Here is a 13,517-nt window from a genome sequence, read left to right as displayed (position 1 = left end):
TCCTGCTATTTTGACACATATAAAGGCCACTTCTAGAATTTATTGACAAAATAAGCTTTCAGTCATATTAAATCACTTCTTGTGGTAGTTATTTGCTGTTTACCAAAGGAGGCCATTAAGCTTTTCCTAAACCATCTGTATCTGTGTTGCTTCACTACTCAGGTAAATACCTTTATTCCAGACTCTCCCAATGCTGGAGAACACAAGTATGAAACTATGAGGCTTGTTTTCTAGTGTGAAATTCTATGGCCTTGCATTGCAAACAGCCTTTTCACTCTTCATTGCAGCAGTGACTGTTGAATTGATCATAATCTCCTTTTGTTTCTCACACAAGATCTGAATATCTCTATTGTTGGCAGGCGTGATCCTACCGATTTACCTGAAAGTATTCTGCTGATTTTTTATTTGGATAATTGTTTTGCTTTTCCCACTTTATTTCTCCCACCCTTGTTTGATCTTTCTGCGTAATCCAACATAAACTAGTGGGTAGAAATAGATGCACACATTATTTCTAACAATAACAATAATAATAAAATATCACAACATGATGTTAATGTTTCTCCATTTCTGTGATCTTTGTGAATTATACAAATGTGACTTATTTGAAATATTTTTTCTGTTTGCCATCATTACCCACATTACTGACAATGAAAAATGTAACTGGGTCATCTGTTATCTATGTTGTATTACCCAAAATTTTCCATTTTCTAGTTCAGGGAACAGATTTTCCCTATGCCTTTAAATGGTACAGGTAATTTCACTGATAGCAACGCTCAAGTGCAACTGAGTACATAACTTTTTGCCTTGGTTTGTGTGTCTCTTCATGTTAGTGTTGCTGAAGAAGAAATGTATAAGGTGTAAGGTTTGTCCTTGGTTCTTCCAAAAAAAATATGGTAATAATCTGTCAAAAATAATTGTGAATAAGACAAGAGATTTGACTGCAGTCCTTTTCAACACCTTTCAAAAGATACAGTTTAGATTACTTTTGTTGTGCGTGGGTGTACGTGTTCCCAGGCATTTCTCCCTCCCACTCTATTTTGATGCTGTTCAAATGGTGGACAGATCCTTCCACCTGCTGCTCTCACAGAGAGAGGCATAGGTCTTAGAAGCTCTGTCAGTGTAGTAAAAATACTTACCGCTAGGTCTCTTACTACAGACAGAGTTTCATTTTTATTAATAAATGAAAAATTTGAGAAAATAGAGTAACAGTGATTATGGTGAATTAGCACTGAGGTGAGGTAGCAAAGTAAAATTTTAGCTACATATTTTGGAGATATAAGCTGTTATGTGGAAATTTTAAAATTGCTAACTGTAATGCTATTAAAGGAGTTCTAGCTGAAAAATTGCTTTGAAGTTTTAACAAACAGCATAAAATCCAAGATGTAAAATCCAGTGTTGTTTATTTTAAAATGTGCCTTTCTATCAATCAAAAAATCTAGTAAAATGTGTTTGCTCATTCATCTTTTTCGCTATGGGTAGTATCAATAATTAAATTCTTCTTGGAGGTAATACATATTGCTCTCAGAGTTTACCTTCCAGTGAATATTAAAAATAAGTTGAAAACACTGAATTCTCATAATCTGCCTCAAATAAATCTATAGTGTGAATAGAAGAGACTACTTCAGTTGAAAAGGATATGAACAATGATCATCTAGTCCAGCTGCCTGACCAAAAGTCAGTGTGTTTCAGTTTCAGTACTGACCAAAAGATAAAGTGTGTTTTCAAGAGCATTGTCCAAATGCCTCTTGAAAACTGACAGGCTTGGGGCATTGATCACCTCTCTAGGAAGCCTGTTCCAGTGTTTAACCACCATCTTACTAAGGAAATGCTTCCTAATGTCCAGTCTGAACCTCTCCTGGTGCAATTTTGAACCATTCCTGTGTTTCCTCTAAATGAATCTCAGGGAGAGAGAGTAGCCCCTCCCTCTCCCCTTTGCATCCTGGGGAATATATACAGAGCAATGAGGTCACCCCTCAGTGTTCATTTCTCCAGATCTGATAAGCGCAGAGTCCTTGCCCACCTCCCAGGACATTCCTTTCAGCCCCTTCACCAGCTTTGTTGCCCTCCTCTGGATGCATTCGCTCCCCTCCACATTCTCCTTAAACTGTGGAGCCGAGAACTGCACACAGCACTCACAGTGAGGCTGCTCCAAAGCTGAATAGAGTGGGATAATCGCCCCTTTTGCCCAGCTGGTGCTGATGCTGTGTTTGATCAGCCCAGGATGGGGTTTGCCCTCTTGGCTGCCTGGGCACACGCAGCTGACTCACGTTGATCCTGCTGGCAGCAGCCCCCTCAGATCCCTCTCTGCAGGGCTGCTCCTTTCCTCAAGTCAACAGCATTTCCCAGTTTGGTGTCATCAGCAATTTTGCTAATGGTGCATTTGACTCCTGCATCCAGATCATTGCTGAATGAATGTGTGGAAGAGAAGTGTCCCTAGGATTGAGCCCTGAGGAGTACTGCTGATGGCAGTCACCAGCCAGGTGTACACTGACTGGTGTACATCTACATCACGGCAAGCCTTCAGCCAGTTCTTCACCCAGCTGTGAACCTACTCATTCCATAGACTTCTGGAGAACTTGTCCAGAAGGGTGCTGTGAGGGACAGTATCAAAAGCTTTACTAAAATCCAGGGAAACTACATCCACTGCCTTCCCTTCATCCATGAGGTGGTTGCCTCTGCACAGAAGGATATTGAACAAGCTAAACAGCCTTTTCCCTCTGTCAATTCATGATGCCTCTGCCTGATGATGGCATTATAAATACATAACTTGCATACTTTTTAATTAAAATATGTAAGGCTTGGTAATAGTTTAATTGCCATGAAGTAATCCGGGATGGTATTTTAACTGCGATTTTGATAACTTGAAAATATGAACATGTCAATACTCAAACAGAAACACAGATTGATTTAGTAAAAGTTTTAGTGTTATGTCTTTGATATGTTTTGTTACTGAGCTGAAGAAGCTTTGTTTTTAACTGCTAAGCATGAAGGTTAAAGTGCTCTATTTTGGTTAGAGATTAAGTCAGATTTCCTTCAGCACTTCAGAAGAATTTCTGACAGATTTCCAGGCAAAGAATTATGAATTGATTTGCATGAATTTCAACTATAAATTTGAACATGCAAAAAAAGTCTAGATGACAAATGGTTATTTAAAGTAACCAGAGAGCTCAAGTCTCTTCTATCAGCTGACACTCATTATCAGTATGATAAAATCTGTATTATTTTCAGAAATAAATGTCTGGGCGGTTAGATAATCAGAGCATCAAACAGTGATACTTCCTGACAAAATATTGGCCTATAATTTTCAAATGTTTAAGCACCAGACAACAAAGCTGTCATAAAATAGGTCTTGTGTAATCTTTATATGGAATATCTAGATTGCTCTTCTCAGTCAAAACCACATGTTGTTTCATGACTTTGAACTTTTTCTTTTTCCTCATTTAGAAACTTAGTGCAAGGCCTGAATTTCACCTTTTACATTGTGTGAAGAATATTTTATATTCACTGTGCTGGTTTTTTTCTTGTTGGGATTGATCTGTTAGTAACTGATCTTAGCCTTTCAGTATGGCATTTTCCTTTTAAAATCTGCAACCTCAAAATAGTGAGTTTTTAGTACTCTACGGGAGAAAATTAATAATGAAGAATTGGAAGCATATGTCTGTCTGTCCTGTCTGTACTTTTCCTTTCATGGAGGTTTTTGTCAAGTAACAGGGAGAAAAAGAAGGAGGTTATCAATATTGTGGTAATAATCTGGTGTCACTGGATGATACTCTCCTTTTATGGAGTTAGACCCCTAAGAAAATTCAGGCTTGATCATTACCTTGGTTGTAAAATTCTATGTCAGTACTTGTCAGGATTGTTTAAATGTTACTTAAATGTTTGTCCTTCTGTACACAGAGATCTGAATTAATTGTTTGGCACTTTGTGCTTTTATCAAGAATGCTTTTTAAAGCTGAGAAAAGAGAATTATACAGCTTTTTCCAAAGCACTATTATTTTTGGATACTTGCATGAAACAGAAAATCTCCTAAGGATAGGAGAATAGAATAGCCTTCTAAAACAACACACACTCTTTTATTCAGAGCTGTCTTTTTACCTTGAAAAATGTTTTTTAAAAGCTTGGATTTAAAGCTATATGATTCTGAGAGACAGGGATACTTTGCAAATTATAAATTTTTCTTTAAATTTTGTGTGTTGTTTTAAATGAGAGAATAATGCAGCTTTTAGATATTAGTTTCATGCTTGGGATAACTTTTATAGGAAAACTTTACATCTCATGCAGTTTACTGTAATGTAACACATTTCATTTATGTATTTGCATGCCTTATGACTGTTACGAGATAGTTCTCCAAGATAGGTTTGAATGCTTTTTAAGAGTATGTGTGTCTCACATTGAAAATTACTGAGTATATTTTCTTTTTTTTATTAGCACCTCTACCAAATGACTTGACTTCTTTCATGGTACTGCTCAGTCATCCATAAAGAGCATCTCCTTATAATACAGAACAAATATTTAGGTCTGTTAGAGCATAATCAACCTGTATGCTGGTTTTGTTTAACTTGTTGTTTGTATCCTCCAATTTCTCAATTCTACTGTTTTCACTCTTTTTGAACTAGTGGCCTGTTATGATTGTCAGTTTTGTCCAGGCAATTTCCATTTTTCCTTCCTTAAAATGGACAGACAAGTGTTTTGTCTTATACTTGACATTTAACATGGAAATCAACATTTGAATGTGTTGGTAAAGTATTTTTCATATAGTATGGAGTTCATTAAAATTTAACTCTCTTGTAGATTTTGCATGGGTATGTACTGTCACTGTGCTGAAGAAAGGAATTTAGATGGCAGTTAAAATTGTAAGGAGAAATTGATCACATGCTCATTGACAGAAATCATGCTGCAAGATTCTATTTCATCAGTCACTGATGTTTGCATTTCCATTTTTAATTTTTCCTATACAACTTTATATCGAAGTAGCATCTTACAATACTTTGAAAACATTCATTTAGATCTGCATTTAGAAAAAGGCAACTAAAAAAAAACTAACAAAGCCCCCAGACTCAACTGTGTATGAAAATTGCTGGCATTCTTTAAAGACTCATTCTTAACTCATCATAGAAAGGCATGATATCCTCCAATCTGATATTTTACGGTGTGTCTGAAAGTACTGCTTTTATTGTGAGTATATACTCATTGATAATTCTCTTTGCCTAATTGAATAGCTACAAAAAATCACTTAAAGAAACTATATAATTTCACTGAAGAAGATTTATAAACATGTTCTCTTTCAGACATCTTCCTCTTTTAAAAAAATCAATTACCCTTTTGGTTTTATTTAGAATGAAGGGCTCACCCTCATCTTTAACATCATATATAAAATAAGCTTTTACTGCCTCCTCCTCTGTACTGGTTAGTTTTAGAAAACTTTTTACCACTCCCTAATTCATATGTCAAGAGAAAATATTAATATGAACCTGTCAACATCTGTTGAAACAATTATCGTAAATGTAGAAAAGGAAATTAATCAGAACAACAAATGCTCTTGAAAGGAAGGAAATTTTGTTGAAGGGTTCTGGGGCAGCTTTAATTCAGTTCCGTTGTTCCCCAGCAGTGTAGGACATGCAGTCCTATTTTTGATGTTTATCATCAGTTGCTGCATGGAAGATTTGGACCTGCTGAGCTCTCTTAACTTGGCAGATAAATGAAGAGGAAACTCTGAGATACATAGTGGGGAAAATACTGTATTGACCTTAAAAGCTCTATTGCTTATGTGAATTATGTTGCTAATTATGAAAGATTATTTCAATGAATGTATGCAACTAATATCAATATAAATTTTTAAGGATGTAAAACTAGTAATGTAGCTTATGTGATTAATTTTTTTGGCTTATTTCTTTTTTCCATTAATTGATAATATTTCTTTTTCCTAGCTTTATGCTTTCAGCTGTAAGTCTACAATAATAGGTATATTATTTGAAGACCTCCTTGATCCCTTACATTCTTGTTTCAATAACAGGTGGAAAAAGTCTAATTAAACTTCATAGTTCTCCATTTGGTTATTGAAAATAAATGTTTGTTTTCTTCTGAAGTGGAATGCAAGAAACAAATAGTTACAGACCAGTTCTTATACTGGATTTGCAGCTTTACCCACAGGCCATTTTCATTTTGTTCTCTCCCTGTGCGCCCCACTGCCCATCTTCATTTGCCAGTCAATAAATGGGGTCAGTGACTGCAAAAAGGTCAGGTTAAGAAGTGAAAATTTCTGTGAGGTAGCTTGCAGATAACTTGAAAAAGGTTGGCCCAGGATGAATGAGGTGTCTTGCTGTATGTAGTAGGAGACAGGCTCCTTGAAAGAATCATAAAGGAAGCAGTTTATCTTAACAGCCCAATCCTTCAGATTCTTGTTGATACAGATTTAGGAGAGAAAACTTGAGACTGTATGTTCCACAGATAATGGCTTTCCTGAAAAACAGATATTGTAATATTGCTACTAACTCTTATGACTTGAAGTTCAGCAAAGAAAGACAATATAGGAGAAAAAAAATTCTGATTCTAACATTTCTGTTTCTCCCATCGGATGTACTTTACTGATTTGCAAAGGGACAGAAGTATTATTTAGAGGCTAGAGGAATCCGGTAAAAATCCTTAAGCCTCATTTGTCTTTCTGTCACTTTGTGCCTAAGTTTCGGGAAAATACTCATCATCTCCCTTCTATCAAGTTTTTGCTTTGTCTTTTATTCTAGTACCTTCTTTATAAATCATGTATTTTCATCCCATGAAATCACCCAATTATTGTATTGTGTATTTATAGTCCTTGTATAAAGACATGGAAGCATTTGTTTTAACATACATTTTGTTCCCCTTTGAGTTGGAAGCATCTTTAGATGACTTTGCTGTCTATAGTTTGAGAGTTGCCAGTCTGTTTTCCCATGTGCTTGGGGTTGTGCAGTTACGGCTTCAGCCAGTCAGTCAGCCCAAACCATGTGCTGTTTTAGACCGATTGTTTTTTCCAGTGTTTATCTTCCACATTCTCCCATAGCCACTTAATTCTGGTTTTGATTTTCATTCAGATAATTCCTACTATGTAGTTTCATCCTTTTCTTGGTTAATGAATCTGAACCTGGTCATCTTGCTATTTTGGCAGGTGCACACTGAATCTTTTTGCCCTGCTCTATTAATTACTGTGCATGTTAGAAAACATTTCAAAGAATATATTCATATTACATGCATTTAGTATGTGCCAAGAGAACAGTTATTCATGGGTCATAGAAAAAAATTGAAAATACACATTATTTCACTGGCTGGCAATGTCTTTCTGTAAAGGCACAGGTTATGCCTTTGCCTCTAAGGTCAGTTAATCATCTTGGCTTTTTCTTTGGATTTAACAATGAGGGCTCTTGGTGGTCTTCTTTTTGGACTTACAGCAGACCTGCTACATCTGTTTTGTCCTTTACTTTGACATCTCACTTTATACAAACTAAGTGGCTTTTAAGTTGTTGATAATTTATATATGGACTGTGAATCCCTTTCTTTAAATTCTTAACCTGCTTGGATTTATCATCTTGCTTGGCCAATTAGCAATGTAATCCATTTATGGTAGGGCTTTTGGTTTTGATGGTTTCCTTTCCATGAAGGTTGAATTCCTAAGCTACATACTGTCCTGTAACTTCATCCTATAGAACCACAAATTACAGATACAGTCTCTCCTCCTAGTCCTGTAATATTACCTTTGGAACTAGCTTTTGTATTTTATAAGTTATAAATTAAGGGATTAAAATACAAGAATGATTAGACTAATTGGGGGTTACTTGCAAGGCAGTTTATAAAAAATAACTAGGTTCTATCTATTATTTTTATCTCTTCAATCAGTCACTACCTGACTTTGTAAGCCAAACTAGACTTTAGGGCTGAGTGAACTCTGTCAGCTTTTTCTGAAATTATGTTCCAAAGACTTGGCCTTTTTAATAAAGATTTTCTATTTATACTATCACAGTGAAAAGCAAACTAGAAGTATTTCATGCATCAGAATATGTAGGCCCACTTGTTTCTTTTCCAGACAAATTCTCATTTATGAGAACATTTCAATTTTGTCGACAATATATAGAAAAAAGTTGGGCATTCACTAAGGTTTTTAATTTGTAGTTAGTCTTTGAGGGGTTTTTCTAACATAGTTCATACATTCCTCTTTGTTTTCTCATGCCCTGAAGTGTGTGTTATCATTCATAAACTTTTCATATGTTAAAATTTTAACTTCAAGCTTTCCAAATGATGTGCTAACCCATTGGGTAAGTATTTGGTCTCTTTCTCCTCTTTCTCTTTTGTATATCAGAACTTTATTCTTCCTTTTTTTTTTCTGCTCATTCTTCAAAACAGAATTTGAACAAAGTTGCAGAGAAATGTTTTTCCCTATTTTTTGATGATTCCTCTTTCTTGACAGTGTTTCCCTGCACTGTGGGTGTTTTTCTGATTTTTTAGGCATATTTTTCTTTTAGAGGTTGTACATGAATACCTAAAGAAAATATTTTAAAACTTTAAATGATGTATGTTGCTTTTCCTGTAGTGTAAGTTTCTTCTGTATGAGGATGTACTTCAAAGAATGCATTTTATTTCTCTGTTTTTAGTTTGCTTTCTTTTTTTTCTCTTAGGCCCGGCGCAAAGAGGTTTTTATCCAGGAGCGATATGGAAGATTTAATCTGAGCGACCCATTTCTGGCTCTGCAGAGAGACTTTGAGGCAGGTGCTGGTGATAAAGAAAAGAAGCCAATATGCATGAACCCTCTGTCCATTTTAGAGGCTGTTATGGCTCACTGCAGGAAAATGCAAGAAAGAATGTCAGCTCAGTTGGCTGCTGCTGAAAACAGACAAAAGAAGGTATCCTGCTATTGACTTTTTCCTTTTCCCTCTCCCGATTTATTCTTTCATGTCACATTTTTAATTTGCATCTTTTTCTTGATTAACATTACAAGTGTTAAAATGTTGCCACTTAATTTTCATATAGGGTGAGGTGCTGGCTTTCTGGTGATATTTTTTATGCACACTTCATTTGTTCTGTGATTTTAGCTCTATTTATGGAAAAAATTAAATATAACTGGTACAAGTTGATACAGTGGGTATATACGTATATAGCTCACTGTGAACTGAACATCATCGCAAGATATGTTTAAACCAATACTGTTGAAGCCTTGAGAACCTATTTTCATTCTAACCTGAATAAAGTAAATAATTTATTTTATTTTTATATTAGGTGGCTCTATTTCATAAATCAGTAAAAATGTTTTATGCCTCTAAAAATACTTTTTTGCATATTAAGAACATTTACTGTAAAAAGAAAATAATTTTGGAACAATTATATTGCAGAAAAAAGTGCCAGATTGAAGATAAACAGTGTCATTTTGAAAGTGAATGATTGGTTGGTGGCATGTATTTCACCAGTATGTAAGCCATACATTTCTTAAACATAGCTAAATATGAATATGTTGGGGAAGGGTTTCTGAGAGGAAAGAGATGAAACAGTCGTATAAAGTACTAATCTACACACAGTATTTTTGAATAAATAGAGAAAAAAATGCTCTCTATGTGTTTAGTCATCTTCATATAAGATGGATAGAATGTCTACTGCTGTGATACAGGTTTTTGGTGGCAGTTTTACATTGACTTAAAAACCCCCAAACAGCAAACAGGCTAAGACAATTGACATAAAATTGATTTTCGTAATGATTGCTCTTTGGGAAAAAACATGCATGCGAAAGTGCTGGAAGTTGCTTAAATTAAACCAGCAAACATTTTGTTGTTACTTTAGCTCTGTTTTTTTGTTTAGTTTAAGCATCATTGCTCTGTTAAGACTTCAGGAAAACAGATTATATGAAAAAGGATATCACTATGATATGTAAGTCTTCAAACAGTTTAATGTGGAATGAACTATTATATGTACCTCACACTTGTTTTGGAGAACTCTTAAGTATTAATTTTTTTTCTCATAAGCTTTTTCAGTAAATATAAAAATAGGAAAAGGCAAACAAGCTTACTGGCTCTGACTGAAAAAGGATATTGGGAGAAACCCTGACGCATCTGCCAGGACAGTGGAATTAGTTTCTTGTTTCAGTGCAGGGCCACAAGTCTATTCTTGTACCTAAATTCTTCATTTATCTCTGGCTTTTATTATAGGGACAGATACATGCACCTAAGATGGGCTCACATATTAGGAATATATCAGTATATTAATATGTAAATTCAAATTTTGTCCCTTTTTTGTCTTTTTTTTTACCAAAGTCTGTATCTGTAAGTCTGTTTGTACAGGAAAGGATGCTTTTGTCTTTTGCCTTCTAGAGGAATACATCAGCTTTTTTTTCTTTAAATCTTGATTTTAAGGACTTGAAAACAAACCACATGGTGTTGAGCAGCTGTGTGCATGACTGTCTACTGCAGTACACCTTCCTCTTCTAATCTCCATTAGAAATGCTATTTGTGCAAGACACTCTTAAACTCATTGGGTTTGTGGAAACAGATGATGTGTCTCTCAGACATCTCCATGCATTCACAAACCTTTCATTCAGTGTTTTACCTTCCCTCCATTCCACATTTTTCTGTCTGTTCTTCATCTCAAATCCTTCTGTTGAAGAGGGTAATGAAGGAATTTTGAGGGACTTCAAAAAATGTTCATCAAGGTAGGGTGACACAGTGCAAGGGAAAAAACCAGCCTCGGCAAATGTAACCTAAATACAAGCCAGCTGCTGCCCCTCCCTCCAAAAGTGGTTCCTCCTTCTCTAAATGTGTGATGCCTCTATCTTTGTGTTTGGAATTGGTTCACTGTCCCAATCTAAATAATGAAGTCTGTGTACAGCTGTGTTTATTTTCTCTGGGTATTACTGAACTTTAAACAGACTCAGAGTGAACTCTTATTCTGGGGGGGACTTGATATCTCTGAATATAATCACCTCAAAAGTATTCTATGAATAAAATTTTCATTTGATCACAAAAAACAAGGCATAAAAATATACCAGCATGTAGAAAAATCAAGGAGATGCACGAAGGACTGTAAGGCTTACCATATACAAACATCTCACTCTCAGATGTCATCTGCTTTGTGTTAAGTCTCCATCCTCTTCCATCTCTTTGAATGCTTTTCTTGGACCTGCTGTGAAAATTAATTTTGAGTTTTCCTGGGAACACAAAACAGATCATCAAAATGACAGTTCTTGATTTGCTGAGAGTTTGCAGAGGAGTTAGTATTGGGATGCATGCTCAAAGAAAGGCAAGTGTGGGTTGAAAAAGGCCTGTTGGTGTAATTTCTTCTAACCTTCTGCTTAAAGCAGATTATCATCATCATCAGTACATCTGGTCATCTGTAAATTTGTCTTGCTTAGTCATGAAAACCCCCAGGAATGGCAATACTGCATATTTTCTGCACTGGTGTCCTTGTGAAGAACTTTTTTCTGAGACTGAGCCTCTCAAAGGGCAAGTTTTCTTTTCTGTAACCTTTTATTATGGAGCCCCACCTGCCATTACCAAGATGAATTTTACTCTTGTCATCACTGTAAGGGCCCTTCAAAAGGATGTTACTGTTAGAATATCTCTCTGTCTGTTTTTCACTAAACTATGCAAGCCAAGCTTCCTCAACATTTTCTTACAAGGTATGCTGTCTCACCTCTGAAGGGCCTTTGCTGGTTAATTGTTTATGGGACACTATATTTTTTCTCACTATCCTTTTTTACCCCTTTTCAAACCCTTCTTGGACTCATTTCCAGATGTTTATATTACTGATATGATACAGTGTAAGCATATAGTACATTTTGGAAAAATCAGGTTCTACTTAGTTTGTAAACTCATAAATAATTGCAGCTAGTTCCAAATCTGTCATCTAAAGGGAAAAATACCATGTAAATATTCAGAGGCTTTTCCCTATTTGAGATGATGCGGCCAAAAGAACAAGAGGGAGGGAGAGAGACATAGGAGACAATGTAAAATGAGAAAATAATGCTGCTTTTGTATATTGAAATTAAATACAGGATTTACATTTTTATTAAGGAGTCGTCCTTTAGATGCAATGCTTACAAGTAAGGTATTATAATAGTATGGTAAGCTGATTTCATGGCAGTTAAATATTAAAATCTGTTTGTAATTATTTGGAAGTAATACAGTTTCACAACACAATTTATAGAATGAGAAGCTCATCTGAAAACAAAATAGCTGAATAATAAAGTATAGAAAGTTTGACAAAAAATATTTTCACTATAATATTTATACATCTCTAAACTTCAGAAATTATATACATTTCTCATGATATTTGTACCTCTTTTAACAAAGAAAAGAAATGGTTGGATGCTCCCCTTGTTTTGAAATTCAAGTGAACCATGCAAATGCTGGATCCACTGAAACGCAGTGAAATCATTGAGGAAAAAATAAGGGTTTTTTTCACTTGTAAACTATGCTTGGACCATTCCTAAATACAGTGTCATTATAATATTTTGTTAATTTAATTTGCAGCTGTATTTCCATTAACAGAACTGAAGAGATATTACTGCTGATACAGTTTGTTTAGCAAGGACTGATAATACCATACGTCATTTTTCATATGTTTAATACTGATTGTTGGGGCTCTGAGCAGTCTGGTCTAGTGGATGGTGTGCCTGCCTGTGGCAGAGTACTTGGAACTTCAAGGTCCCCTTCCAGTCTAAACCATTCTATAAGTCTATGATAACATTTTTAAGAAAGAGTGGGTGTCATTTTGTGAAAAGCATTGTGCGGAGTGTCAACCTGGCATTAAGCTCTTAAACCCCAGTGCAGCCCCTATGCTGCTAAACTGGTTTTGAAGTATTTGAAACCAAGATGATCTTTAAAATGTAGGTATCATTTCCCACAATGATTTCTTCCTCATAGGTGTTTTATAAAATGGTGTATTGCCGTATTTTTGCTGTGCTTTTTTAGAAGAGGGTCTGTGAATAAAAGCGTGAACAGTAGACAAAATGAATTAGAGGCAATGGTTATATGAATAAGGGGAAAAATTATTCTTATCTGTTATCTGCATTTTAGTAACAGCAGCTTATACATCACTGATGTCAATGAGACTTTTTACTATTAGTAAGTATAGGAAAATATTTCTGCCTGTGCTAAAAAGTTGTCTTATTTATAAATGTTAAAACAAGATACAGGATACCAGTTATGTTTATGATGGACCTAATCTCCTTCAGTTGGAGGAAGAGATAAAACCTAACCCTGTAATTTCTGTCCTCAAAAATTTTTTGCAAACCTCATCTCTTACTTGTGTATGGTTCCTTTATTTAGATGACTTTATGTTATGTCTTATGTCAATTTTTTGGAGAACAGGTAGCTCCATCACTCAGGAATCACAAGCATTAAACGACTTTGGAGAGTCTCTCTCTTGTCAATGGAGGAAATTAAAAGAGTTTACTTAGTTTCTAAATTGCTCTTCCGAGATGGCTCTCTCTTTCGTTGCTTGTATAAGATTATATGCACTTGTGATAGATATCACAAATCACCTTCCTGGGTTCATTTTAGTCATAC

General features: G+C 35.3%; 1 protein-coding gene across 1 annotated transcript in view; it reads left to right on the top strand.

The window, feature by feature from the left end:
- CTTNBP2 (cortactin binding protein 2) overlaps positions 1–13,517 on the top strand; it is a 76,580-nt gene that overhangs the window by 18,908 nt on the left and 44,155 nt on the right. Inside the window, 1 exon segment of the mRNA XM_030959299.1 lies at positions 8,643–8,867. Coding sequence (XP_030815159.1) covers positions 8,643–8,867 — 225 coding nt within the window.

Source organism: Camarhynchus parvulus, chromosome 1A (genome assembly GCF_901933205.1).
Source record: "Camarhynchus parvulus chromosome 1A, STF_HiC, whole genome shotgun sequence".
Classification (NCBI taxonomy): Eukaryota; Metazoa; Chordata; class Aves; order Passeriformes; family Thraupidae; genus Camarhynchus; species Camarhynchus parvulus.
This window is presented reverse-complemented; position numbering and strand designations above follow the sequence as displayed.